General features: G+C 37.1%; 1 protein-coding gene across 2 annotated transcripts in view; it reads right to left on the bottom strand.

Moving 5' to 3' along the window:
• The window catches only part of Apoltp (Apolipoprotein lipid transfer particle), a 6,186,292-nt gene that overhangs the window by 3,183,705 nt on the left and 2,976,906 nt on the right, over positions 1-25,681 (bottom strand). For both annotated transcript variants that reach the window (XM_081762641.1, XM_081762640.1), the window contains exon 29: positions 21,593-21,758. In XM_081762641.1, the coding sequence (XP_081618767.1) occupies positions 21,593-21,758 (166 nt within the window). The remainder of the gene's footprint in view (positions 1-21,592; positions 21,759-25,681) is intronic.

The following is a 25,681-nucleotide window of genomic DNA, read 5'->3' as shown; positions in this document are numbered from 1 at the left end:
ATCATTCTTAGCTACAAGATGCTTGCAACAGCTTGCGGAAGAGAAATCACATCTGTTCCCTCAGGCATCGAAAATATTAAAAGAAGATTTTTCATGGACGATCTCGCAAGCAGCGCGAGCAGCACAGAGAAGGCCTTAAGGTTACAAGCAGAACTCATTTCTTTGCTTCAAGGGAGAGGATTCAACTTACGAAAATGGTCTTCAAATAGTGCGGCTTTGTTGGAAGCCATTCCGCCAGAAAATCGAGAAATTGAATTTCCCGTCCATTTTCAAGATATGGAGGGCGTCAACATCTTAGGTCTATCCTGGCATCCAGGCAAGGACAAATTTTTCATTAAACATCGGCCAGCAGACATCATTGCAAATTCAAGTAGCATCACCAAGCGACAGGTGGCATCTGTGGTAACGACTATCTTTGATCCACTAGGCTTGATAAGCCCAGTAGTAATCACATACAAGTGTTTTCTGCAAAAGATTGTGGCTAGAACCCACCACATGGGATGACAAACTACCGCCGGAACTTCACGCAAGATGGCAACACTTGCAGCAGCAATTAGCATTCATTAAAGATATTGAAGTAAATCGTTTCGTTTTAGTGGAAGGAGAATCAGTCAGTATTGAACTATGTGGGTTTGCGGAAAGCAGCGAATCAGCTTATGGAGCATGTATGTACGTACGATCAACGAATCAAAATGGTCAAACAAAAACACAATTGCTTTGTGCGAAATCACGAGTAGCATCACTAAAGAAAATCACATTAGCCCGTCTAGAATTGTGTGCAGCATTGGTACTCGCAACTTTACTTCATACTGTTCAACAGTTCAAGATAAAGAACATTTATTTGTGGTCTGATTCCCAAATTGTTCTTGCTTGGTTATGGTCACCGCCCACAAGATGGAAACCTTTTGTTGCGAACAGAGTTGCCCATATACAGGACATGACTCAAATCAGTGACTGGCAACACTGCAGATCAGCAGACCATCCTGCGGATATGATGTCTCGTGGTGTCGAACCTGCTTCCATTCAAGACCGAAGGATCTGGTGGTAGGGGCCTCCATGGTTGTCACAGCCCAAGGACTCATGGCCTTCTTCAAGAAAGAAATCCAGCATTCAGGACGTTCCCGAAGCAAAATTAAAAGCAGTTTTAGCTTTGACTACACAAGAGCCTCAGGATGACGTCATCAGCAAGTTTTCTGGACTAACGAGGCTAGTACGAGTGATAGCTTATTGTCGCCATTTCATGCACAATGCAAGAAGGGGAAGCGAGCGCAAGACAGGCAGTCTATCAACGAGTGAACTAAACAATTCGCTACAGCTGTGTATCAGATTAGTGCAACAAAAGGAGTATAAACAAAAAATCAAATATATCAGTGCAGGTCGTCAAATCTTAGCACGTAGCCCTCTCAAAAAATTGTACCCTCTACTGGATGAGAATCAAGTGCTACGAGTGGGTGGAAGGTTAGAAAACAGTAACCTTTCCTATGAAGGCAAGCATCCAGCCATTATTCCTTCAAATTCGCATCTGGCAACACCGATTTTGGAAAATGAGCATAAAAGACATCTTCACGCTGGGTTACAATTATTAGCATTCGTTGTACGTCAACGATACTGGATTCCTAAGTGTCGTCAATTGGCAAAGAAAATTATTGAATTATTGTGACATGTGTTCGTCTCCAGTCATCACCTCTAACTCTACAAATTGGGACAATTGCCATCTCATGGAGTACGGCCGGCACCAGCGTTTTTAAATTGTGCGGTCGAATATGCAGGGCCAATAAACATCAATTCAACTTTCAGAAGCAAAACGCTCAAAAAGTGATATATAGCGGTATTTGTTTGTTTGTCTACAAGAGCCATACATTTGGAAGCGGTCAGTGACCTCACAACGGAATCTTTCCTTGCAGTCATGAGAAGATTCATAGCAAGAAGAGGTAAATGCAGTAATATTTACAGCGATAATGGCAAAACATTTGTAGGTGGAAATAATGCGCTTAAAGAACTATACGAAATGTTACGAGAGGATACATTTCGTAAAGGGGTGGAGGAGTTCACATCTTCGGAAGGCATACAATGGCATTTCATCCCGGCGCAATCTCCGCACTTCGGGGGATTGTGGCAGGCAGGAGTGAAATCTATGAAGCATTATCTCGTCAGAACTACAAAGGGCGACATTGACCTCTGAAGAACTTTGTACGCTCTTAGCGCAAATTGAGGCGTGTCTCAACTCTCGTCCTATAACAAAAATGAACGACGACCCAAGCGATACAAACATTTTAACCCCCAGTCATTTCCTAATAGGCCAAACTCTCACCTCTATCCCTGAGCCAGACCTAACTGACCTCCCTAACAACAGACTAGATCGTTGACAGCAAACACAAAAAATATTTTCAAGTGATTTGAAAGCGGTGGTCGAAGGAATACCTGAACGGACTCCAGCAGAGAAACAAGTGGTATTTCCAAAAGAACAATATAACTCCAGGTGCTATCGTGTTGTTGAAGGAAGCAAACATTCCTCCTTTGTCATGGCGCTTAGGTGTAATTGAAAAAAATGCATCCGGGAAAAGACTCGCTACTGAGAGTTGTTACTGTACAAAGTGCAAGCGGCATTTACAAACGTGTAGTGAATAAACTGGTTCCATTACCTTCCCCAGTTTCTTCCCATCAGTGGCAATTGTGTGTGAAAGTGTCTCATTGTTTGATGGTCGTTATTCGACCAAGAGGGGGGAGTATGTTAGTATTTTCTTATTTCCCTTCCAAATAGTGTTTTTTTGGCCCAAAGATGGCATTGGAATGCATTTTTTGTAAACAGTCCCAGTTTCCAACTTTCACCCCAAATACAACCGTTAAGAAAGGGAGAAAGTGAGCAGAGATGGACAGTACGAGGGTGGTTTTGTGTAGTACATAAAATTAACATTCAATATTCACATAAACAATCAATTTTCTCATTATGCACAGTAATCAAGTGCAGTAGTGCAAGACCATGTGTTTTTATCACGTCAATTTCGTGTTTCAATTATAAAACAAACAAACAATCGATCAAGTGAAACAATAGATTCAAGTCATATATTTAGTTAACTTTATTAATCGACAACTAATAATCGTATATTTCTTTAATTGACTTATATCTGTTATTCCACTTACTATATATATCAGATAAATTAAATTATAATTGAATGCGAATGCGATCATTGCTCAACTTGCTTATCCGTGGATGAACCTCCTAGGAAATACAGTTATGTTTATAACTTAACAGTGGTCCTCCAACTATTGCTAATCAATCACACATACCAAACATAACAAACAGTTAGAAAATAGTCGGGATTGGAGACAATTGTAAGGATCATCAGGACATACCCTTTACATACGTCCCTACAAATACCTAAATGTTTAACGGAAAGTTTCCATCCCAATTTCATGTAGAAAGTGGGGATACTGAACTCAGAAGAGCCATACAAAAATTTGTTTTTAAATAATGGTTATGCCGGCTAAGCTACAGAAGAAGTCCGTGATGAGAATGAAATAATTATCGAAATAAAGAAACTGGGAGGAAGCGAAATCCGGAGAAAATTACACACACGGTGTTTATTCAGCACAATGCCCACTAAGCGGGAGCTGGGTGGAAGAGGGTGAACCACTAAATTAATAACATTACAGTAATAATAATAATAATAATAATAATAATAATAATAATAATAATAATAATAATAATAATAATAATAATAATAATAATAATGGTATTAAAAGTTTTAAAGTAGTCTAAAACGGGAAAAACTTACTTAAACATAGGGATTTCGGGGAAGGGTTTCCGTACCTTCAAGGTACACCTCTACACCTACCCACATTTTAAACAAAAGATTTCCACTAACGTTTCATGCAGAAAGTGTTCTACTGTATGTTTTAAGAAAAATAACTCTAATAGAAATAATTGAATATCACTCAACAGTAAGGCATATAATATACTATTTTTTAGTATATGCAGAGGTCAGTATAAAAGCTTTGCTAAAAAATACCTACACAGACCATGATTCAATGAGCTGTAAAATACAAAGTAACAGAAAGCTTATGAGATTCCGTCTACAGAGCAATTGTTACCTAAACAATGGACATGCACTATTTTGAGAATCGTAACAAGACGATAAATTTTTACGATATTTTCATCTCGTCTCGATTCTCATCTCTAAAGCGACATGATAATTTGAGCTACCCTTATCCCGTCTCGAATGTAAACTGTTAATTCTCATGTTATTTTCTTTGTTTTAGAAACAAAATGAGAAATTTCCCTTCTCGTGGGCAACATTAAACAAAACAGAAATATTCTTGTCAAACCTTTCCTTCTTCTGTATCACAAAATCACAATTTTCGTCTTAATACGAATGGTGTCCGATCATTTTTCCCCAGTTCTAAATCTGTGTATATAAATCATTCCTCTCTTTCTCCATATTTCAATCTCTCTCTCTCTCTGTCTGTCTCTCTCAATGTCGCCCAGGATCACATATGGCTTGAGATCAAACCTTCCATTCTTGAAACCAAATGTACGCTCTCTCGCAATGTGTTAAGGTAACTCTATAGGTTTGTTGCTAAAAGCGGTGTCTTTTATATTTTATTCCGGGGGGATTCTCCGCCGACATAAGATTTTCACTTTTTTATTTGTGTATTACCATACACTTGATCAAGCAATACTATTTATGAAGCTCAAAGGAGGGGAAATTACACCCTTCTTTCCTGTCCAAATGACGCTCTTGGAACATTTGCTTGTTATTACTGAAAAGAAATGAGCCATTGAATGACACTCATTCCTGTCAGTAGATATTTTAGAGCTCTGTGCGTGTATTGCAGATTTTAAAAGGCATAAAACCTACTGCCGTAATTGGCAATTTCCATAGATTTCTTAGGGAGCATCTTACTAGCTCGCAGTCTTGAAAGAAGAGAAAGATGAAACTAAAGGTATTAATGAAGCTATGGGAAGATTGTGTGACTGAGTTTTAGAGCTATAACATTGGAAACTTGATTCCTGTTTTTTCATCTGAATGGAAAGAGTGTATTACGTCCCACACTCTTTTTTAGACAAGGGGAGGTGGAGGAGGGAGGGAGTTGGATTGAACACAAGAAATAACTAAACGATCGAGACATGTATTTCTGGATTGCCTAAGAAAACGGGACAAGAGTTTGTTATTAATTTGGACTTAGAATTTTTGTAACAATTTATAAGCCGCGGATTGTACCTGTAATCCTCATGTGACGACAGTTATATATCTTTAAAACTGCAACATTACTAGCTCTTTGCATATGCAAATGCTCTTCGGTTTTTTTTTTTTTTTTTTTTTTTTTTTTTTTTTTAAGATGTGTATCCTGTGCCAACATTATTTCAACAGGTTATTCCGACATTTGTTCAAATATCCCCTCATGACTTTCTTGCACGTTAGTTCTCAAGTTTGAATAGAGTTACTACGGAATGGTTAACACCAATGTATTCCTGGTAAAACATCAGTGCTATTTCATATACCACATAACCAACTTTCTCTTTTACATTGTCATCCGAATTCAAGATGGCCACTCAATATGGTGACAGTGATATTCTTTACAAATAGGAGATCTTATCATGAATCTACTACTGAACATTTGACCTTCATTTCTTTGGCCATCCACGCGAGAAACGAGTGATTTCTTAGTTTTTTGTGTTGGTTGGCCCTACGGTCGGCCACATTTCTTCCAGCTCTAGTGCTTTTCCATGTTGCCCTTAACTGCTATGAATTTGCATATGTAAATAGTTTCACACATTCTTTCATATTTGATGCATGTCTTTCGGCAACTCCTGTGCCCCATTCGGACCTTTTCCTGGTGAGAGAAGAGATTCTTTGAGTAAAGCAAGAAAGTGGGAGGATAATATTGTATATGCATTTTAGATAGGTAAGTAATAATGATAATCGAAACTGGTTTGGTTTGGCAGAGGATAGTAACAACAGATATTGCCTCCGCTGCGATGAATCTCGATGTAGCTTATCCATAAAGTACGTTCGTTAATTGTTATAAGAAATGAAACGCTGTAGTATTAACAAAAAATACAGTAGAGCCAGGATTATCGAAACAAATGTGGACCTGACTAATTCCGGATAATACATTTTCTGCAAAATGAAGGGCAGTAAGTACGGTAGTACAGACTTCAGGTATTGTACATCTGTAATTATAAATGAGGTAAATAATGCTATCTGCAGAGCACATTATAATTTTTGTTCAAATTTTAAAAAAATGTTGAATGTTGTTAATGGCTCAACATGACCTCTTTGCTACTTCTCGTCTTAAAAGTATTTTTAATGTGGCTTTATTCCTGAGAGAAATTTAAGTACTACTGCTACTGCTAATACTACTACTACTACTACTACTACTACTACTAATAATAATAATAATAATAATAATAATAATAATAATAATAATAATAATAATAATAACATAGTGAAAATATTTGACATTCATGTAAAACAAATACTTGAAGAGGAACCAGTGGAGAGCAAATGGTTTGTGAAATTGAAGTCCTCGTTTCCACTTAAAGAACACCCTCAATTATTGGATGTCTCTAAGAGTAGACAAGGTCTCATATATCTTTTAAATTGTAAATTAGATCTATAATTTCTGATACTATAAAAATACTCTTCATAACTACTTAGAATAATGTGCTTAAACATGTCGTTAAGATGATCTTTTCATCCAGAAACTGGTTCTCGATAACTGCCTAGACTAGTATTTCATCTTCCAATTTTTATCCAAACAAGAAACAGCCCAGTAAAAGAAGACCGGAAGGTGGAAATTTCGAATAACAAGCTGAACTTTTCAGCATCAATTCTACTATATCTATGTATGAACATACTAAATTTCCAAGAAATCCGGTTTGAGAAAATGGAAATATGACGTCACCAATATGGTTGCCAGCCGAACTCGTCACTCAAATTTCAAACCATTATAACTCTATGCAATTTTAAGATAAGAACTTAGTTTTCGCTCCATATATGAGATAATACTTTGGAACGTGTTTCCTAGACTAATCTTTTTCTTTGTTGTCGCCATTATTAAATGTGGCGGCATCAAGTGAAAAAATGGAATATCCTCAATTATGTTTTTCATGTTTAAGGTCAAATATCTTCGTAATCGCTACGAATTCAAAAAAAAAAAAAAAAAAAAAACTACCTGAAACAATTACTATTGAGTACTGCAAGAGCTTTCCAATGAGTTATGTATCATTAATGTACCTTTAAAACTAACGTTGCTAATAGGTTTTATATAACGGAAAATATAATCCGTAATTTTTCGTGACGCCAATAACAGTGACAGCATCAGATTTAATAATTTAGAAATTTCGAGGAATCTGCAGCAATATTCTGAATAGATTATATAATTTTCTTTATAGTTATTTACAGTTTTGCTAAGTAAAAGTTATACTTCAATTACAGTTACAAAACAGTAATGAAAGCTCCTATGTGCAGGTAGGCATTGTAATTTAAACATTTACTTATCAGTAATAAATTATATTATGTTGACCGTTCAGTTTGCTCTTTATTGCAAAATATCGATAGATAATCACTTCATCAATAATTAATATAAATTTTAAAAATAAATAATACTCAATTTTCACATTCTAGAAAAATATAACATCTTCATTGAAGCTCTGAAATTTTGAGGATAGAATTCTGTGCTGCATTCAATCTGCGACGGCGATAAGATGGTTCAACAGTCTCATTTTCATTTGCTTCATCGTCATTCGAAGAAGGTAGGTTATCTAAGTCTTTTGACGCATCATGATTATATGCGGCAGCCATAGCCAATACAATGACCACAAAATTTGCTACATATGAGCTTATGTCTCCGGCATGCATCTGAAGTTGTAATCTTGTTTCGTATTTAAATAATTTAAATTCAAGAGATAACTAGGCGTCGGCTTTTGTTGAAAAGGAACAAGTTGAATATAATTTTCTTCTTTCTTCCAATCTCCAGTTGGATCTAGTTTCAACTGGATCCAATCTCTTTCTCCAGTTGGATCTAGTTTCACATCTTTCTACTCTTCTTTCCGGTAATAGGCTCTGAATGAATGTTCCCTTGTAGGGGCAGATGTTGGAGGGAGGTGGGCAAAATTGAAATCGGCATTAATTGGTCGACGTCCTATAAATATTTCTTCTTATTTAATGTGTCATTAGAGTTTCCTCGGTACATCAAAGAATGAGCCAAGCGATTGATTTATGACAAAACAATCGGACTGTTGGAAATCTCCACTGTTCTTTGTAATGAAACTGTTTTTGTCAATTTCTTGAAATGTTTCCTTTACCCCCAACTTGTAAGGTACAGAAGTCATATCACAACTAGTGATTGCATGAATATAATTTGTCCTTAATGCTTTCTGCAGAAGTTTGGAGCTAAAGGTCTTTTCTGGGATGATATTTGATTCAAGCATTAAACAGAAAGAACATTTTTAGGTATGAGGACAATGAGAAGTACCAGGAGATCTGTATCCTAATCAACAGCTGCTGACAAGCCTCCGATTTTTGTAATCTCTACCACTGTTTTTATAATTCTGTGTCACCAGTAGCATGAGTAACAGTTTCGTGTAAATATGTGGTAAGCAGATTTACAAGGTCTGTTCCGTTATTAGCATTTGTAAGAAACATTCCTGGTGCTACAGCACATTTGTTCCCTTTCCATCTACTATATCTGCACTTGTCTCTTTACCTGAACGACGAATGTGTTCCATGTGGTTTGTTAAGAACTCTACATACCATCAAACATCACTGCTGAACTACTGCCATACGTATTTTTTCAATAACGTGGAGAACAACATTTTTACAAATGTCATAAAAGGTGTATGTTCCTGCTTAAGGTAATTGCGAAACAGGTATACATAATCGTTTACGTAGATTGGATTTGACGGTAACTCAATGTCAGGCTGTAAAACTTCTAGCTATTTTATCAGCTCTGATTTATTTCCTTTTCTCAATGTAAGTTCATCAAATAAAGCAGGTAGAAGAGTTGATAACTCATATCTTAGATAATTTGCAAGTTTTCTGACAATGCTAATCATTTGTTGAATATCTAGTTTGAGTTAACGGTTTCTAAATTTTCTCCAATAAATACACCATTCTTTTCACTAGCGTACATCACTATAAGGTTTTTCCTCCTTTAAAGCGACAGATCGTTTGCCTTCTTCTATGGCATTGTCACAATTTACTTTTTCACTTCCTATTACATCATTAGTTAAAGATGAAAGGAGCACAATATTCCTTTGGAGAGGGTTATATAGCCAAAGCCAATCAACAAATACTTGAATATCTTTAGGGAAAACTTCTAACCAAAACAAAGAAGCATCTGCAAATTTCTCCATTCCATTTAAAACGTTGGCAGTCAGTAGGACGAACTGCACCTATTTTGCTAATGTCGAGTTTGCAATTCCTCTCCCATAGATGAGTCCACTATCAGTGTTGGTATCTCTCACGAGAGTCTGCTCAAGACACATGTCACTCCAAAACTTATTACTAAGACCTACTCTGAAATATCCTTGTTTTTGTGAAGGTTTGTGGGGAGGTATGGGGAGGGGTGAATGTAAGGTAGTATACTTTTAAGAATACATATATCGTTCTGCGTATGCTGTATGTATAGTTTTCTTCTTTTCATGATAAATAGGATGAGGGTATGGCGGGGGTGGGGGTATGTAAGGGAGCATATTCGTGTATAGGGGCACATATATGTGTATGTACATATGTATTAATGTAGCAATTGTAATTTTTATGGATTTGACGTCAATGTTGAGTTGGTTGAGTGTAAGAAAAGGCAAACATAGCCTTAAGTCTGCCGTTAAATAAATAAATAAATACATACATAAATAAATAAGTTGTGCCTTAAACTCCTTCGTTCGCTGTATATAGAACGCTACATATTTCCTATGATTAATATGTCCAGGAGCATTCAAATATGGAAGCAATTGCTGGACACTGTATAAATGTAGATCCCAGTACCTGATGTCTCGGTTCTTATAAAAAGACGTATTACTATCAACTAGCTTAAAATATTGAGCGAAAAGTTTTCCTGTGCGACTAGTTTTACTTCCTTCATCAAGTTTTGTACTGCAGATAAAAACACTATAAGAACTGTAGATTTCACAGCAGTTCGACAAATCTTGAAATGAAATCTTTCTGTCTAACGTCCAATGATTATGATCTTTTGGCTAAGGGAGACAGAGGACTAATGTAAGCCAACGATGATGCAAGAACTAGTGGAATGAGAATGTGGAAGAAAACGGTGTTTTCCAGCACAAACATACTTGGGTGGGGATCGCACAAGGAATCCCATGCACAAGCACTTTACCACTGTGCCATCATGTTGCCTCCACACAGTAGTTCGAGTTTTAGATTTATTACTTACTAAAGACTTACTCATTATCTTTGATGATTTACCCTTCATAGCACAACATGAAACTAAAATCATTAAATTACATGCTATGGCTGTCTGAGTAAAAAATGAGCGCGAAGAGCACGGATAAAAGCATGACCTGTTTCCAAATGGGAACCTGTTTTATCTGCACACATTGAACACCGAAGTTCCTTTAATCCACTTCCATCCATCATAGTTTATATAGCTCCTAGATTGATATCGCTTTATTTCTTTCAAGTGAGTGTAATATAATGTCTTTATTAATGAGTGCATGTTAAATTATACGTCGGTACCGGAAGGTGGAAGCTTTCACTACTCTGTTCAATGTAATGCACCCCAAACTGTAACCTGAAAATCTTGTCATAACTATAAAAATATTATAGAATCTACTCAGAGTATTATTGCAATTTCCTCGAAATTTCCAAATTATGAAATATGATACTTTCACTGTTATTGGTATCACAGGAAAATTATGCATTACATTTACCATTATATAAAACCTATTAGCAACGTTAATTTTAAGGATACATTAATGATACATACCTCATTCGAAAGCTCTTGAAATAAACAATGACGATTGTTTCAGATAGTTGTTTTTTTTAATTCGTAACGGTTACGAAGATATTTGGCCATACCCATCTAAAACAGAATTGAGAATACTCCAATTTCATCTGCCATATTTAATAATGGCGACAACAAATAAAAACATTTTAGTCAAGAAAACACTTTCCAATGTCTTCCCTCATAAATAGCCCCAACACTAAGTTCTTATCTTAAAATTGTCTAGAGTTATAATCGTTTGAAATTTATGAAACGAGTTGGGCTGGCCGACATATTGGTGACGTCATAATTCCATTTCCTCAAATGGGATTTCTTGGGGCTTTCAGTATGTTCATGTATAGCTATAGGAGAATTGCTGCTGAAAATTTCAGCTTGTTATTCCAGATTTCTACCTTTAATCCAATTTGGAGCTATTTTTACTGGACCAAAAGGGGATCACAGTGGCTCAGTGTTAGAGTGCTTACCTCTAGTGCGGGAGGTTCCTGTTACTATCCCAGGACAAATAAGTTTGTGATGGACAGAATTGTGTCCGTGGGTTTTCTCGGGTTACTCCCGTTTCCCCCAGTTTATCCTTCCACCAATCCTTCCATCAACATTAACTTGGTTTAATCATAGTGTCTCTCAGCCTACAGGGCATAAACGTGGAACGTTAAACAGGAAGATTGCATTTCATTTTTCATTTTCAAAGAAAAAGGAAACACTTTCTAAGCTCGCTGATCAACACATTTTTAAAATAGTAACGTTAAATGAAATGTACTGAAATGCGATTCTTGTAGTCAAAACGGATGAATAGACTTGTAACGAAAATTATTCTGCTTATGTTTAGTATTCGATGATTTGCACGATCAGCATGTTCTAAATTTTATTAGTGTTAATTGACAGATTGTCTTCTTCTTGTTCACCTCAACTATAGGTTGGTGGACAACATGGAAATTTTAAAACTTTTCACTCGCTTGGGAGAGCTGTTTTATACTTTGATAAGGCCTCTTCTCCGTAACTACATCTAGCTATTCTATCCTTGATCTTCCTCTTCCTGGTTTTCCTTTTGCCTTTCCCTCTATCAGCACCGTGATCCAATCGGAGTGTCGAATAAGACGGCCAAGCATGATGTTTCTTCTTTCTCCTATTATCTTCATGATCTGTCGTTCTTCATTAGCTTCCTTTAGTATGTCTTCATTCCTTTTCCTTTCAGTCCAAGATATGCGCAGCATTATGCGCCAACACCACATTCCAAATGCTTGCAGCTGAGATATTTCAGCTTTTCTCAATGTCCACGTTTCTGATCCGTACAGCACCACGCTCCATACCACTGTCTTAATAAATCGTTTACGAACGTCCAACGACACATTTCTTGATGTTATTAGTCCTCTTTTCCGATTGAATGCTTGTTTTGCCTATGCTATTCTGGAACTTATGTATTTTTCATTTCTTCCGCCCTACTTAGACTTCATAAATAGGAAAAGGTCTTAACGTCTTCGATTTTTTCTCCATTTACCCATACGTTTGCCTGTTCCTGTCCTGCTCTTGTGCACTTTATCACTTTCGTTTTCTTCTTATTTGTCTTCATTTTGCATGTTTTTTTTTTCAGTTGCTTCTTCAAGTTTAAAAGTGCTTCCTGCATGTCCTCATCGTTCTCCTTTGTCTATGCTATATCATTAGCAAACCTTATTGTGCTGAAACCCTGGCCATTTACTTTTTTGCCTTTCTCGTTTTTATCCGAGAATTCTTTCATAGCCCTCCTATTGTATTGACGGATTGTAGCGAAAGATTAAATAAGTGATGCAAAGAAACAAATAATAATTATAGTTTTCTTTCACTTCTTCGTACAATTTTGATCATATTTTGTAATGGAATAGGATGGTTCAGCTTGCTGCCTTGTCACACCAGTCGTGGATCTCAGACATCTGCTTGTTTTGATATGTGCATACATATTTGAACGAAAATACAAGGGTCGTTCAAGGTTGATCGTACGTAAATAATCGATGAATAGTCGGATCATGATGAAACTTGCGGTGACGTAATGCATTTCTTCTCGAGTAACTAGCGCTTGGCATGACGTATTTGGCGCATGTGCAGCAGTTGCAGCGAACATGGTGGTAAGCAGTGTGTTTGTGACTGTAGAGCAGCGGTGTGTAATCAAATTTCTTGTGAAGGAGAAAGTTAAACCTGCTGAGATTCTCAGAAGATTGTAAGAAAAGTATGGTGAATAAACGATGTCACGGACAAAAGTGTATGAATGGTGTGAACAGTTTTGCGAAGGACGGGAGCTGGTGACAAATGAAGCGCATGGACACATTCGCCCTACTGCAGTCACACCAATGAATATAGGGCGTCTTGAGTAAATAATTCTTGAGAACCAGCGAGTAACGCTGCGGACTATTGATGTTGAGGTGAGTGTCGGGAGTGTTGAGACAATCATTCATGACCACATATGCTTCCGCAAAATCTGCGCAAGGTGGGTTCCCCGCCACCTGACATTTGATCAGAATTGGACACGCATGATAGTCTGTGAATAGATTCTGAATTGGTTTCGAGCCGAATGTGATGAATTGTTGCAATCCACCATCACGTGTGATGAAACATGGTTGCACAATTGAACCCCAGAGACCAAAAGAAGCAGCATGGAGTGGAGGTATAAAGGTTCCCCGCCGCCCAAGAAAAGTAAAATGCAGACGACCGCTGGAAAGATCATGGCAAGTGTTTTCTGGGACATGAAGGGTGTTATCCGTGTGGATTTTCTAGACTAAGTCAGCACAATTAATGCCCAGTATTACTCCACATTGTTGAGCAGTGCTGTACGAAAGTCCATTCGTAAAAAAAAAAAAAAAAGACCTTGGATATTGTCTGGAAATGTCATTCTTCTCCGTGACAATGCCCACCCTCACACGACCAACGTGTCAAAAACAACTCTGGCCGAAATGCGCTGGGAAGTTCTGCCCCATCCCCCCTATAATCTAGATTTAGCCCCCAGTGATTATACTGGTCGGCATGAAAATCCTCCCACAATGGTGAAAGGGTGTACCGGATAGACTTCGAGACGTTGATTACGAATATATCATCGAGAAAGTTCCAGCACGTAATGTTTTTTTTTTTTTTTGGCGGTGTGCTGTTTCCATAATTGACAGAAAAATCGTATTTTTCGTATTTAACATGTGTTTTCCGTGTTTCGAGTGCATAATTCTGAATTGTTTCGAAAGTGAAAGGGTATACCGGATAGATTTCGAGAAGCTGATTATGAATATCTAATCGAGAAAGTTCCAGCACGTAAGTTTTTTTTTTCTTTTTGGGCAGGGTGCTGTTTCCATAATTGAGAGAAAAATCATATTTTTCGTATTTAACATGTGTTATCCTTGTTTGAAGTGCATAATTCTGAATGTTTATCTTAATCCAAGAACTGTTACTAGGCTATATCCCAGGAAAATTCTTTTCTCTAGCTCACGACCTCCCGGAACGTACCCCCTCCGCATGGGTTGCAAAGATTTATTGTCGTTCCACACTGCATACACTAAAACATAGGCGTTATTGACGGAGAAAGGTTTCGTAATCAACTTGTGATTATTCGTTGGCTTCCTTTTGTCTAGACGACAGACAGATTGTTGAAGAAAGGCGCCAACACATACACCACGTTGTCGCTTGAAACAAAAATTTCAGTTTTGAGTTGATCTTCGTGTTACGAGGTGGTGTTACGCTGTGTCTGTGTATACCTTAGATGAAAAATATTTCTGCGCAAAATACTGACGTTTGTGTTAAACGAACATGCCGAGAACTTGCAACAATTCCACAGATTCATTCTGCTACATATGTGGGAAAGTGATTTTCAAGGGACAAAGTAGGCCATTGTCACCGTTCCTGAAAACAGCCTACCATCTGTACTTCGGGTGTAAAATCGGCGACCAGGATCGCGTTTGGGCTCCGAAACAAAGTGTGCGCTTACTCTCACAGTATGGTTGAAAGGTACACATAAATCGGTGTCGTTCACCGTACCTATGGTTTGGCGTGAGCCCCGTGATCATGTTTCAGACTGTTAATTCTTCCTGACTAATGTAAAAGGTTTCTAAAAAAAAAAAAAAAAAAAAAAAAAAAAAAAAAAAAAAAAAAAAAAAAAAAAACCATGAAGCATAAAATACAGCGTCTTAACTTGGATTCCGAGAGGAGACCTGTGATGTTTGTCTGCCTGTACCACTACACTCATACACCTTGGGCAGTTTTTCATCCGATGAAGAACCTGCTGCTTGTGAGAATGTAGCACAATCTTCGAGTACACAGTCAGATCCCAATTACGCTCCAGTGCCTGACACTAATGAACCACATGTGATAAGTCAGGAAGAGCTGAATGATCTGGCCAGAGACTTAAACCTTCCCAAGCCTAAGGTTCTGTTGCTTGCATCACGACTTCAACAATGGAATCTACTTAACCAAGATGTTAATGTATCGATGTATAGGAAAAGAGAAGTGAGCCTAGTTCCTAATTTTACAAAGGATGGTGATTTGGTGTATTGCAGTGACATTCCATCGCTTATGGGACAACTGAAGTTGAACTACAATACTGGAGATTGGAGGCTATTCGTAGATTCCTCTAGGATAAGTCTCAAGGCAGTGTTACTACCAGGGCCGTGCTGGGATACTAATGAGGGCGGTGGACAAGTCTACTAAAAGGGCACCCATACAAACGGGAATAACGGGAATATATATATATATATATATATATATATATATATATATATATATATATATATATATATATATATATATATATATATATATATATATATATATATATATATATATACTTTGAAAGAAAGTAAAGATGCCTTTCTATATCGAAATCACCATGAAATTTGTTTTCGTGTTAACGTAAATAGTTCATTTGTGGAAACCTCGAATCGAAATCCTCTTTACTAGAGAAAAACTTTTTAGTTCCTGTAGTAACATTTCTGTCAAATAAAAGGGAGCTAAATGTATCAACAACTTAGTATAGCTCTATGGCCTATGGACACAGGAGGTTCAGTGCCGCGTTTACAAAAGCTCTCCATTGATTTCCGTCCTTAGCGTACTGGACCCAGTTTCTACTTTATATTTCAATCTCTGCGAGAACCATTTTAATATTGTTCTCCCATCTGCGCCTTGGTCCTCCTAATTTTCGTTTCCCTATTTGGATTTACAGTTCGAACTTTGAAAGGGTTTCTAATTTCTTCCATTCTGGCTACATGACCCGCCCACCTAAGCCTCCTAGACTTGATGACCCTAACAATGTTTTTGTAAACGGTATAAAATTATGCAGTTCATCGTTATGGAGTTTCCGCCATTCCCCATTCACGTTCCTCTTGGAGTTCGAATATTGGTTTAAGAATCTTGTTTTCAAATACTTTCAGTCTGAGATTTTCCCTCAGATTCAGTGACAGTGTTTCGCAACCATACAGCACAACAGGCATGATTATCATTTTATAGAAAAAAATATTATAAGCTACAAATTCCTCAACAGAATTCGCGACAACAAAATATTTTTAACTGAATAATAACACGAAATCCCTGCTTTCAGTTATCAATTTTTTTGTGATTATGGTTTTGGTCTGTTAATAATAATTCTAGGTATTTGAAAGTATCCACTTTGTCGAAAGAAAATATTATTTGGTATTTTAACGCATCCATAAAATGCAGTATTATGATCTCGACAAATTTCCATTTATCTAGTTTTCACTGCATTTACTTTTAAGCCCATATCGCTGCAAGCGTTAAGAAAGATTTCTGCATTCCTTTCTATCGTTCTATCATCCCCTATTAAATTTACATCATAAGCATACACCATAACCTGGTAAATACAATTCAGTTCTAGGACCTGATTCCTGTCTTTGATTTTCGTTATAGTGTTAGAACAAAGTTAAATAATATTGGCAACAAGCGTGAAAGCTCGTGAACAAAAATTTCTCTACTCGAACCTTACTTTGGGATTAAATTAAACATATCTTAATTATCTATCTTTTTCGGTATTGGAAATTCTGTAAGCATGTTGTACAATGTTTCCCTCCTACCCTAGTCTAAAGTCAATAATTGAAGTCCCAGAATATTGTATTCCCATTTCTTTTCAAGTATTAGTTGAATAGTAAATATCTGGTCGATATTGATAGATTTTACCTACATCCACTCTGATAATCTCCAATAATTTCATCTACGTATGAAGTCAATCTTACTAATAGAATGTTTAAGAAAATTTATTGGATATTGACAGAAGAGAAATGCCTCAATAATAATCAGTCTTGTTGATTTTCTTCTGAACTGGAACAATGATTGATTCTTTTCACTCTTGTGGTAATTCCTCCTTGTTCCAGATAAGGAGAATGAGTTTGTGTATCTTGCTCTACAATCCCCCCAGCTAAAATTAAGTCAATCAGAATTTCGTCTACACCCGGAGATATGTGTTTCTTTAATTTTTTAATAGCGATTTCTATTTCTGTCTGGTTAGGTTCTGGAATATACGGATATGCTGTATGCATTTCACTTTTGCCACGCACATTAGTTTTTGGCTACGTGTTAAGCAAATCGTCAATGAAATCTTTACATCTATTTAAGATGCTATCCTGATCAGTGAGAACTGTTCCTTTAGGTTTCTTTAATTATAAGCACGAAACTGATAGCCTTTCTTAAGTCCGTTGATGCATTTATACGTGTCCGGAATGTTTTTATTTTTTACTATTATCTTCAAGTTAATTAATTTTAGCTTCCAAAAATCGCCTTTCTTTGTTCTAAAAGTTTTGGAAGTTTTCCACCAGATGACAGTGGAATTTTAAGCAGTTATTTCGTTCGGATTCTGTAGCCAACGCTGTTTCTTCTGTTTTCTCTTCTGTGCTACTTTAATGCATTCCTGGTTGAACGATGCTTTGTTCCTATGTATTTCTGCGTGTCCCAATATTTCTTTTCTGAAATCTTAATGTTTTCTCTGATTTCAACCAAGTATCCTGAACACTAGTGCACTCCGAACCTTGTAAAACCGAGAATCTATTCAACACTTCAATCTGGCTCCCCTCTCACCTGACTCTCCTCTAATTTCTTTAAATTAAACCGCTCCGTTTTCAGATATTGAATATTTCCTTTATTCAACGATAGTCTCTCTTTCTTATTATCATAATCAACTCCTCTGAACGACCAAACATCAGTTGTGCTAGACTGTTTTCTTCTATCTACTAAAACGTGATCGATTTGATTATGTGTTTTTCCGTCTGGTGAGGTCCAAGTATATTTATGAACGTCGCGATGTGGGAATTTTGTAATCATCACGATAAGGTTTCTGGATGTTGCAATGTTCACGAGTCTAACGCCGTTGTTACAACCCTCGTTATGTAGACATTTATTCCCTATAATCGGTTTGAAAATACCCTCTCGTCCTACCTTCGCACTGAAACCGCCTAACAGAATTTTCATATGATATTGCAGGAGATGATCAAATACCCGTTCTATTCTTTCGTAAAGACTTTTTTTTTTGTCATCCTTATTTTCTGTTGGTGCATGTTCTTTAAAACAATAATATTACACCACCGACCCTTAAGAGAAGTAAAAGAAAATCTATCATTAACAAACTCAACCCATGTGATTGCTGATAGTACATATTCGTTTGTGAACGAAAAGCCCTGATCCTAGTTGGTAATTTTTAATTCGTTCCCCGTAAAAGAACGTAAAATTTCCCGACTTCCCGACTTGACTCCTCCATTTCTTTCTCATCTAACTTCCTGATATCCCACTAGATCCATCTTCTTTTTCTAAACTCATTCGTTCCACATTTTAACGCGCTTGCCCTATAGAGACTTCTTATCTTCCATGTTCCAATTCTCAGGTCGATTTTACTTTGCTGAGTTCGTGCCAAGTTATCAGTTCTGATGCAAGGATTCTGCGAATATATCTGAACATTTTTTTTACAGGGTGAGTTATTAGCCCCACACCAAATTCCCAAGCGGGAGGATCACCCCTTGTCTTTCCGCGACTGCTTATTAAGTATATTCGTAGCTAACCTCTATATCCCAGAGGACTTCCCCTCGATCTACACCCTGAGGACGCGCCATGCCGTGGTGACAGGAAGACCACATTTTACGGAAATTAATATAGCTATATTTTAGAATTACAATAGGTACTGATTATCCGAACACTGATTTAAAACACACAGGAAAAATCAATATTTTCGGATATATGAATGCATATTAAGACTGTGAAAGCTTTGATGCCGTAAAAATTGTAAATTAGAGACTAGTGTCAGTTTAGTATTTCATGAATGCTCGTACGTTTGACTATCCGAACTATTCTTGGTGTATTACGTTGTTTCGTTTTATAGCTACATAGCTTTATAATATTTTTGTAAGTGATTATACTCTTTACCTGTTCTCTGCCAATAGCAACTGTATTAATTGTAAAGGGCGCCTTGTATTCTTCACAGCTTCTTTATTAACAATCACTATTTGAATTTATTATATAAAGCTGGTACACAGGATAACTAAAACCACTTATCTACAATGTGATGTTTCGTAGGGCGTCTTATGTAAAAGGCGCACTGTACCTTTCACGGGTTCTTTAAAAATAGTAACTGTATTGTACAGAACTGTAGTATACAGAAGAATAAATAAAATCGTTCATCTTTGATGTGGACTCGCAAGGGCGCCTAATATAAAGGGCGCACTGCATCTTTCACGGGTTCTTTACCAATAAAACTAAGAATTTATTACTAAAAACTTGTACCTTCATTTATACAGTGATGTTTCGGAGGGCGCACCGGGACACGTCCCGGTGTCCCGGTGGGCCAGCACGGGCCTGGTTACTACACAATGGCAATGGAAAGCCAGCCTTCCCTATTGCTCATGCTGTACATATGAAAGAAACATACGAGAACATGCGAAACCTATTGCAGAAAATGAAGTACGAACAGTTCCAGTAGTCTGTATGCGCTGACCTTAAGATTATTGCCGTCTTCACCGGTTTACAAGAAGATTACACAAAGCACTGCTGCTTTTTGTGTCATTGGGATAGTCGAGCCAAAGATCAGTACACCATCCAAAATGGCCGCTAAGGAAGCAACTGGTCCTAGGGGAGATGAGCTTGGCTAATGAACGTCTTGTGGATCCGGGGAAAATATTCTTACCACCCTTTCGTATCAAATTAGGGCTCATGAAGGTCTTCGTCAAGGCCCTGAACCGGGATGGTGAAGCAATTAATCATCTCAGAAAACTATTCCCAAGACTCAGCAAGGCCAAGGTGAAAGAAGGTGTTTTTACGGGACCTCAAATCAGAGACCTTTTTAAGGATACTACACTTTCTTCTAAGCGTAATGAAGTGGAAAGTGAGGCTTGGGAGGCCTTCCAAGAAGTGTGCAGTAACTTTCTAGGGAATCATAAGTCACCTGGTTACAAAGGCATTGTGGGCAGGTTAATTACTTCATTTCGTAACATGGGATGTAATATTTCCCTAAAGTTACACTTCCTGCATTGCCACCTGGACTTCTTCCCTGAAATGTACAGCTTGGGGGAGGACTCTGACGAACACGGAGAAAGGTTTCACCAGCAAATAGCTACCATGGAGAGGCACTACAGTGGTAAATGGAGTGTGAATATGTTGGCAGACTTCTGTTGGAATGCGACACTTGAGACACCTTGTAGTAATTACAACAGGAGTAGGACAAGCAAGTGACACGTAAGTGTTGGACTTTAACTTGTTATGCAATTTTATCTGCATAATTTATATTGATATTTAAATTATAACGTGCAAATTATTACGGGTGGAGAATAGCATCTTTGGGCGGATATTGAAACATCCCCCTCCTCCCTGAAAACTGGTACGTCCTGCAGAAGAACGGGTTACGGATTCGAACTCAGGAGCTCGAAACCTATAGGAATCATCTATTTTCGTTCGTGGGAGCGAAAAAAGTTTAATTTTGCCTACCAGTGTTATAATTTGTTTGCACCCCTTAAAGACCATATGGGAGGGAAAAAATTCACGACAGATGAAGCACTGTGGAATGATGTCCTCCAGTGGCTACGACAACAACCAAGTTCTTTCTACGCCAAAGGAATCAGGGAGCTGCCACAACGATGACAACGGTGCCTCGACGCGCACGGAGAATACTTTGGAAAGCTGAAATAGATTGGTAATTCTTGTGCTACCTGTTTCCTCCGAAGAAATAAAAGTTCCTGTCAACCTTGAACGATCCTTGTACATTGCTAATGTCTATTCTTTGAAACGGCTCTTGGATGACATTTTCGTCTCTAGCTCATTTCAGCTCGAGAAAAATATATATTTCAAATTTTGTGGGGCCATGAACAAATTGAGAAGGCAACGCAATTTCCTCTCTTTGTAAACTGTGTTCCAAGTGATATTAATAAGGAAATGCTACAAACTCTCATGAAACAATATATGTGCTTTTTTAATTGTTGGAATTCCCTAACATTAACTTTAAAAAATAGTAAAATTTTGGAGAAACATTGTAATACCTATCAATCATCTATTTTATCTCGAATAGTGGCTTTATAATTTACTGATAATTTCAAATATAAACTGAGATATAGCCTAGGCAAATATTCCAACAAGAGCAAGCTATTACTTGTGACCTTCTAGCACAATGCGAAAATGTTTACTAGATTTCTAAACTTACCCTGCGGAAAATGACGTTTTTCTCCAGTTTTCGAAAGGAGTTATTAATTTAACATTCGTTAGCATAGATATATTTGTACTTCTTTCATCATAAATCAAATTACACTGCACCTCAATAACATCTTCGGGACTCCACTCGACTATAGCAGATGATACATAGTTTGTACCTAGAACCAAACATAGAGTGAAATAGAAAGTGTACAATAATGTGACAAGATTTATGATATATTGGGTGTATCAAGAGTCCGGGACCACAGACCAACTTCGTTATGAGTAAAGATACGAGAAAATGGAAAGAGATTGAAGTTATTGAAAATAAGTGCCTTTCAAAAATAAAATGAAATCTTTAAGTTTTACGTCCCACGATTATGCCGGCCAGGCTAAAGGAGACGGTGATTATTAGAAATAAATGGAATGGTGGAATGAAGAAGGTGTGAGAAAACAGAAGAACCCCGAGGAAACGCACGCACACAGTGTTTGGGTATTTGTCCAACACGAAGTTCACTTGGCGGGAGCTGGGATCGAACCCGGAAGCCCACACACCAGAGATGAATGCTCTACCATTGAGCCGCCGCAACCCCTAAGTGGCTTTTAATCTAAAATCGTGTTTTTTAAATCAAACCAGCCATTTAGGCTTTACGCTGCTAAGGCGTACTATGCTAAATGAGAAAGTAACATTTCTAATTCAATAGGTTGTTCGAACGGAACACAAGGTCAGACAAAAGTGAGACGAGTAAATTGAACATTGTTATGCGAAGGAACCAAAACGCCTCGAATTAGTTTCCGAACAATGTTGTATTTCTGGTATAGTGAGGTCCTAAGAGAACGGTCTGCTGAAGTAATATCGTTGCATTTTCATTTAACATAGGGTACATGGTCAGTGTAGAGCCAAAACTGGAGGTACAATTGGAAAAATTCCACAATTTCAGATTGAAAACCACCTATTTCCAAGAAAGCTCTCCACTTTTCGTACCTTTGCTCATAAGAGAGCTGGTCTACGACTCCGGACTTTTATACTCCAGATACACCTCATAAATACATTAATATGGATATGAACCTTATCATTGAACTAAAGTAACAGTGAAATAAATTGAATAACAAATGCTCAACTAGAGATATAGTGTATGTACTAACTGCTTCTTAGAATAGTGAATCAACATATTGTATTGTGTGTGAAAAACATATTGTTAGGAGAAAAGAATAAACTTAAACGCTTTAAACATAAGAATGCTTCACAAGAATATAAAGGAAGAAATCAAATCAAACATTTTGCTGGTGAAAATGTAAATAAATCAATTCGTGAAAAACAATAGTTGCGTTGGAATTTGTTCCTCATTAGGTAATTTATGTTCTAAACAACTAATATACGTACATTTCGAAAATTGACCTAAACGTTACGTTTTTTAAAAAAAAATCATACAAATATGTTCCTATACTTTAATTCGATTGATGGACTGGTTGAGTAGAATTTTAACGGATATCCAATTTTCCTTGCTGCTGTAAGTACAATGATCTTGATGTGTTAGTCAACTACTTAGGCCAGAACCTGAGGAAAATGTTGCAAATATCCAAGTAAATTTATATTTCTAGACAGCATTTAATAGTATTGAATGTTCAAAGAAGTTTTGTATTCAATAATCAATCTGCAACTATGATGCAATATTTTCTATAAGGATGCGATAAGAAAACTGAGTGTTATGGCCAACTATAGAAATCAATTTCAATAGTTCTTCAAATAGACTACATAATCAATTTGATACCGAATTTCGCAGTTAGTATTGCCTTGTCTTATATATTATCAACCCTTTCCGTTCAAGTGTTTGCCGTGAGGCTTCACTGCAATTTCCCTTTCTTTTTCGATATCTTGTTTGCATTTCCCTCGAAGATACGTGTTTCCACAAAAAATGACAAGTGTATCTGCAATTTTTGGCACTTGAAACTCTAGAATAAAATTTTATAAAAAGGAAATAGCTCAGGATCTTTCTGATACATAAAAATGGAGTGGAAAAGAACTGTCTAAATATTATAAAACTTGTTTTAACTGTGTCAAGTTACACATGTTTTATAGTATTCCATTTTCCTCCGTAGATTAAACAGAATTATTCAACGTGTTCTCACTTTAAAACTACAGCTGGTGGATGGTTAAGTTTAAATAAAGCAAATATGATAGTGATAAACAATATCATTGAATTTATATCTTTGGTTGCATAATATCAGTCTTTTGAAGCTTAAATCTGCATTTTATGTTTCAATAATACACTATTAGACAAAGTTATTAGGCCGTTGTTAACAATGCATGCGATTCATGTTATCGTAACCAATTCATAAATATTCATTTGTTTTGATTAACAATAACTTTAAACGTAAAAAAAAAAATAAATAAGTAAGATATCGAGTTATGAAGTGCATTACAGATGGTTGCTCAGGATGAAAACAGTTGAACTTGAAACTGTTACCTGGCTAGTAAATTTCGTTTCTCTACCAACGATTGTATTTGATGTGATGTCTACGACCTCAAACGATCGGCATGCAGCGTAGTTTCTTCTGAGAAAATTCTTGCGTTGAATGCAAAGGGGAATGTCTCACTAGCAAACATTCGAAATACTCTCTCTTCGGTCTTCCTTGCGTAGAACGCCTGGGATAGTCAAGTCTTATTGCTAGAGACGTTGTCCCTATGAATCCATACATTATTGGTTTTATCGTCACGTACTGATGCGTGTCTGTGTGTCATACATAGGATCCTGGAAGTAAGCTGCGTTCATTTCTGTGTTGGAACGCACTACGACCACTGGTAGAGTTTCCCGAATTTAGTATCCCGCTATCACCAGAATTTCATCGGAAATATATTTATTTCACTGTAGCACGGAGTCTGAACGACTCTTATTGAATGTTCGAGTGTAGAAAACGCATCAAACTCTGTTAGTTTCACCTGTGTAGAGCCTCCTGTCATCCATATCATTTTTTACTTGTCCTCTGGGAAATATGTTTCATACAGTTTACTGGCGTTTACTGGCGTTAACTTCTCTTGGATTTGGCGCACTATGTGCCCACGCTTGCAACATAAGGTTCTTCCTAATGATGTTAGAGACTCGTCCTCTATAACTTTCTTTCTCTAATAGCGTGTACTGTGCTGTGTATTCGAGCGGTCTGAAGCTGAGCTTTCCTTGTAACTCCCAGCCAACCATGTACCGAAGTAGCCTGTTGAGTACATTGTTGGATGGTGACATCGGTATACACTTTCGACTCTTATTATATGTATCATTTTGCTATTGTTAACTGAATATAGTAGACGGCAACAGTTCAAAACTGATCCTTGCATGTAAAGCTGTCATATTAAACTTCAGCGATTATGCTCAACTGACACTGACATCAAGTATAGCCCCAGTGTAGTCAGCAATGATTAGGAACATAACAACAATTAAATGTGTCGTTTGGGCTGTCCAGTGAAAATCAATTTTTTTTATTGTTGAAAAACTTTTGTGCCAATGAAATAATAGTTAGGAAAACGTGTACAACGGGCCACATAAATTCTTGAGGTACAAAATGCGTGAGTTAGGCAACCAAACTAACGCCCGCTCCAATATTCATTACGCCTTGAAGAGTAGCTAGAACAACAGCATGAAGTTGCCTCCACCTGTTAAAAGCTCAAATCATAGAGAGTGTTTTTGTGCAGGACTGAGGCGAAACACTTGCTGACGAAATGACGCAAAGGAGTCTTATGATATTTGTATTCACAGTACACAGCACAGTACTAGAAAAAAAAAATAAACGGACAAGAAGCTCCGATGAGAGGATAACAATCGAGGGACTTAAATAATCTTATAACTAACTCGAATGAGACAGTATATATAGAAAAGTTAACTAACTTCAAATGACTATACATATATCCGTATCAAATAATATACTGATAGATTATGCGATATATGTAGTAGGTTATTTTTTTTAACAAAACGCGAAATCTTGCACTGAGTTGTGAAACTATTAACAGTAGTCCTACCTGCAAATCAATTAAAGTATGGATGGATCATTCGGGCTAAGAACCCAGCTCTCAATGAAAAGTTTGGGGGTCTACATGGCCTGAGCTCCTAAG

The sequence above is a fragment of the Thermobia domestica genome, chromosome 6 (genome assembly GCF_964235325.1).
Source record: "Thermobia domestica chromosome 6, izTheDome1.hap1.1, whole genome shotgun sequence".
NCBI lineage: Eukaryota > Metazoa > Arthropoda > Insecta > Zygentoma > Lepismatidae > Thermobia > Thermobia domestica.
This window is presented reverse-complemented; position numbering and strand designations above follow the sequence as displayed.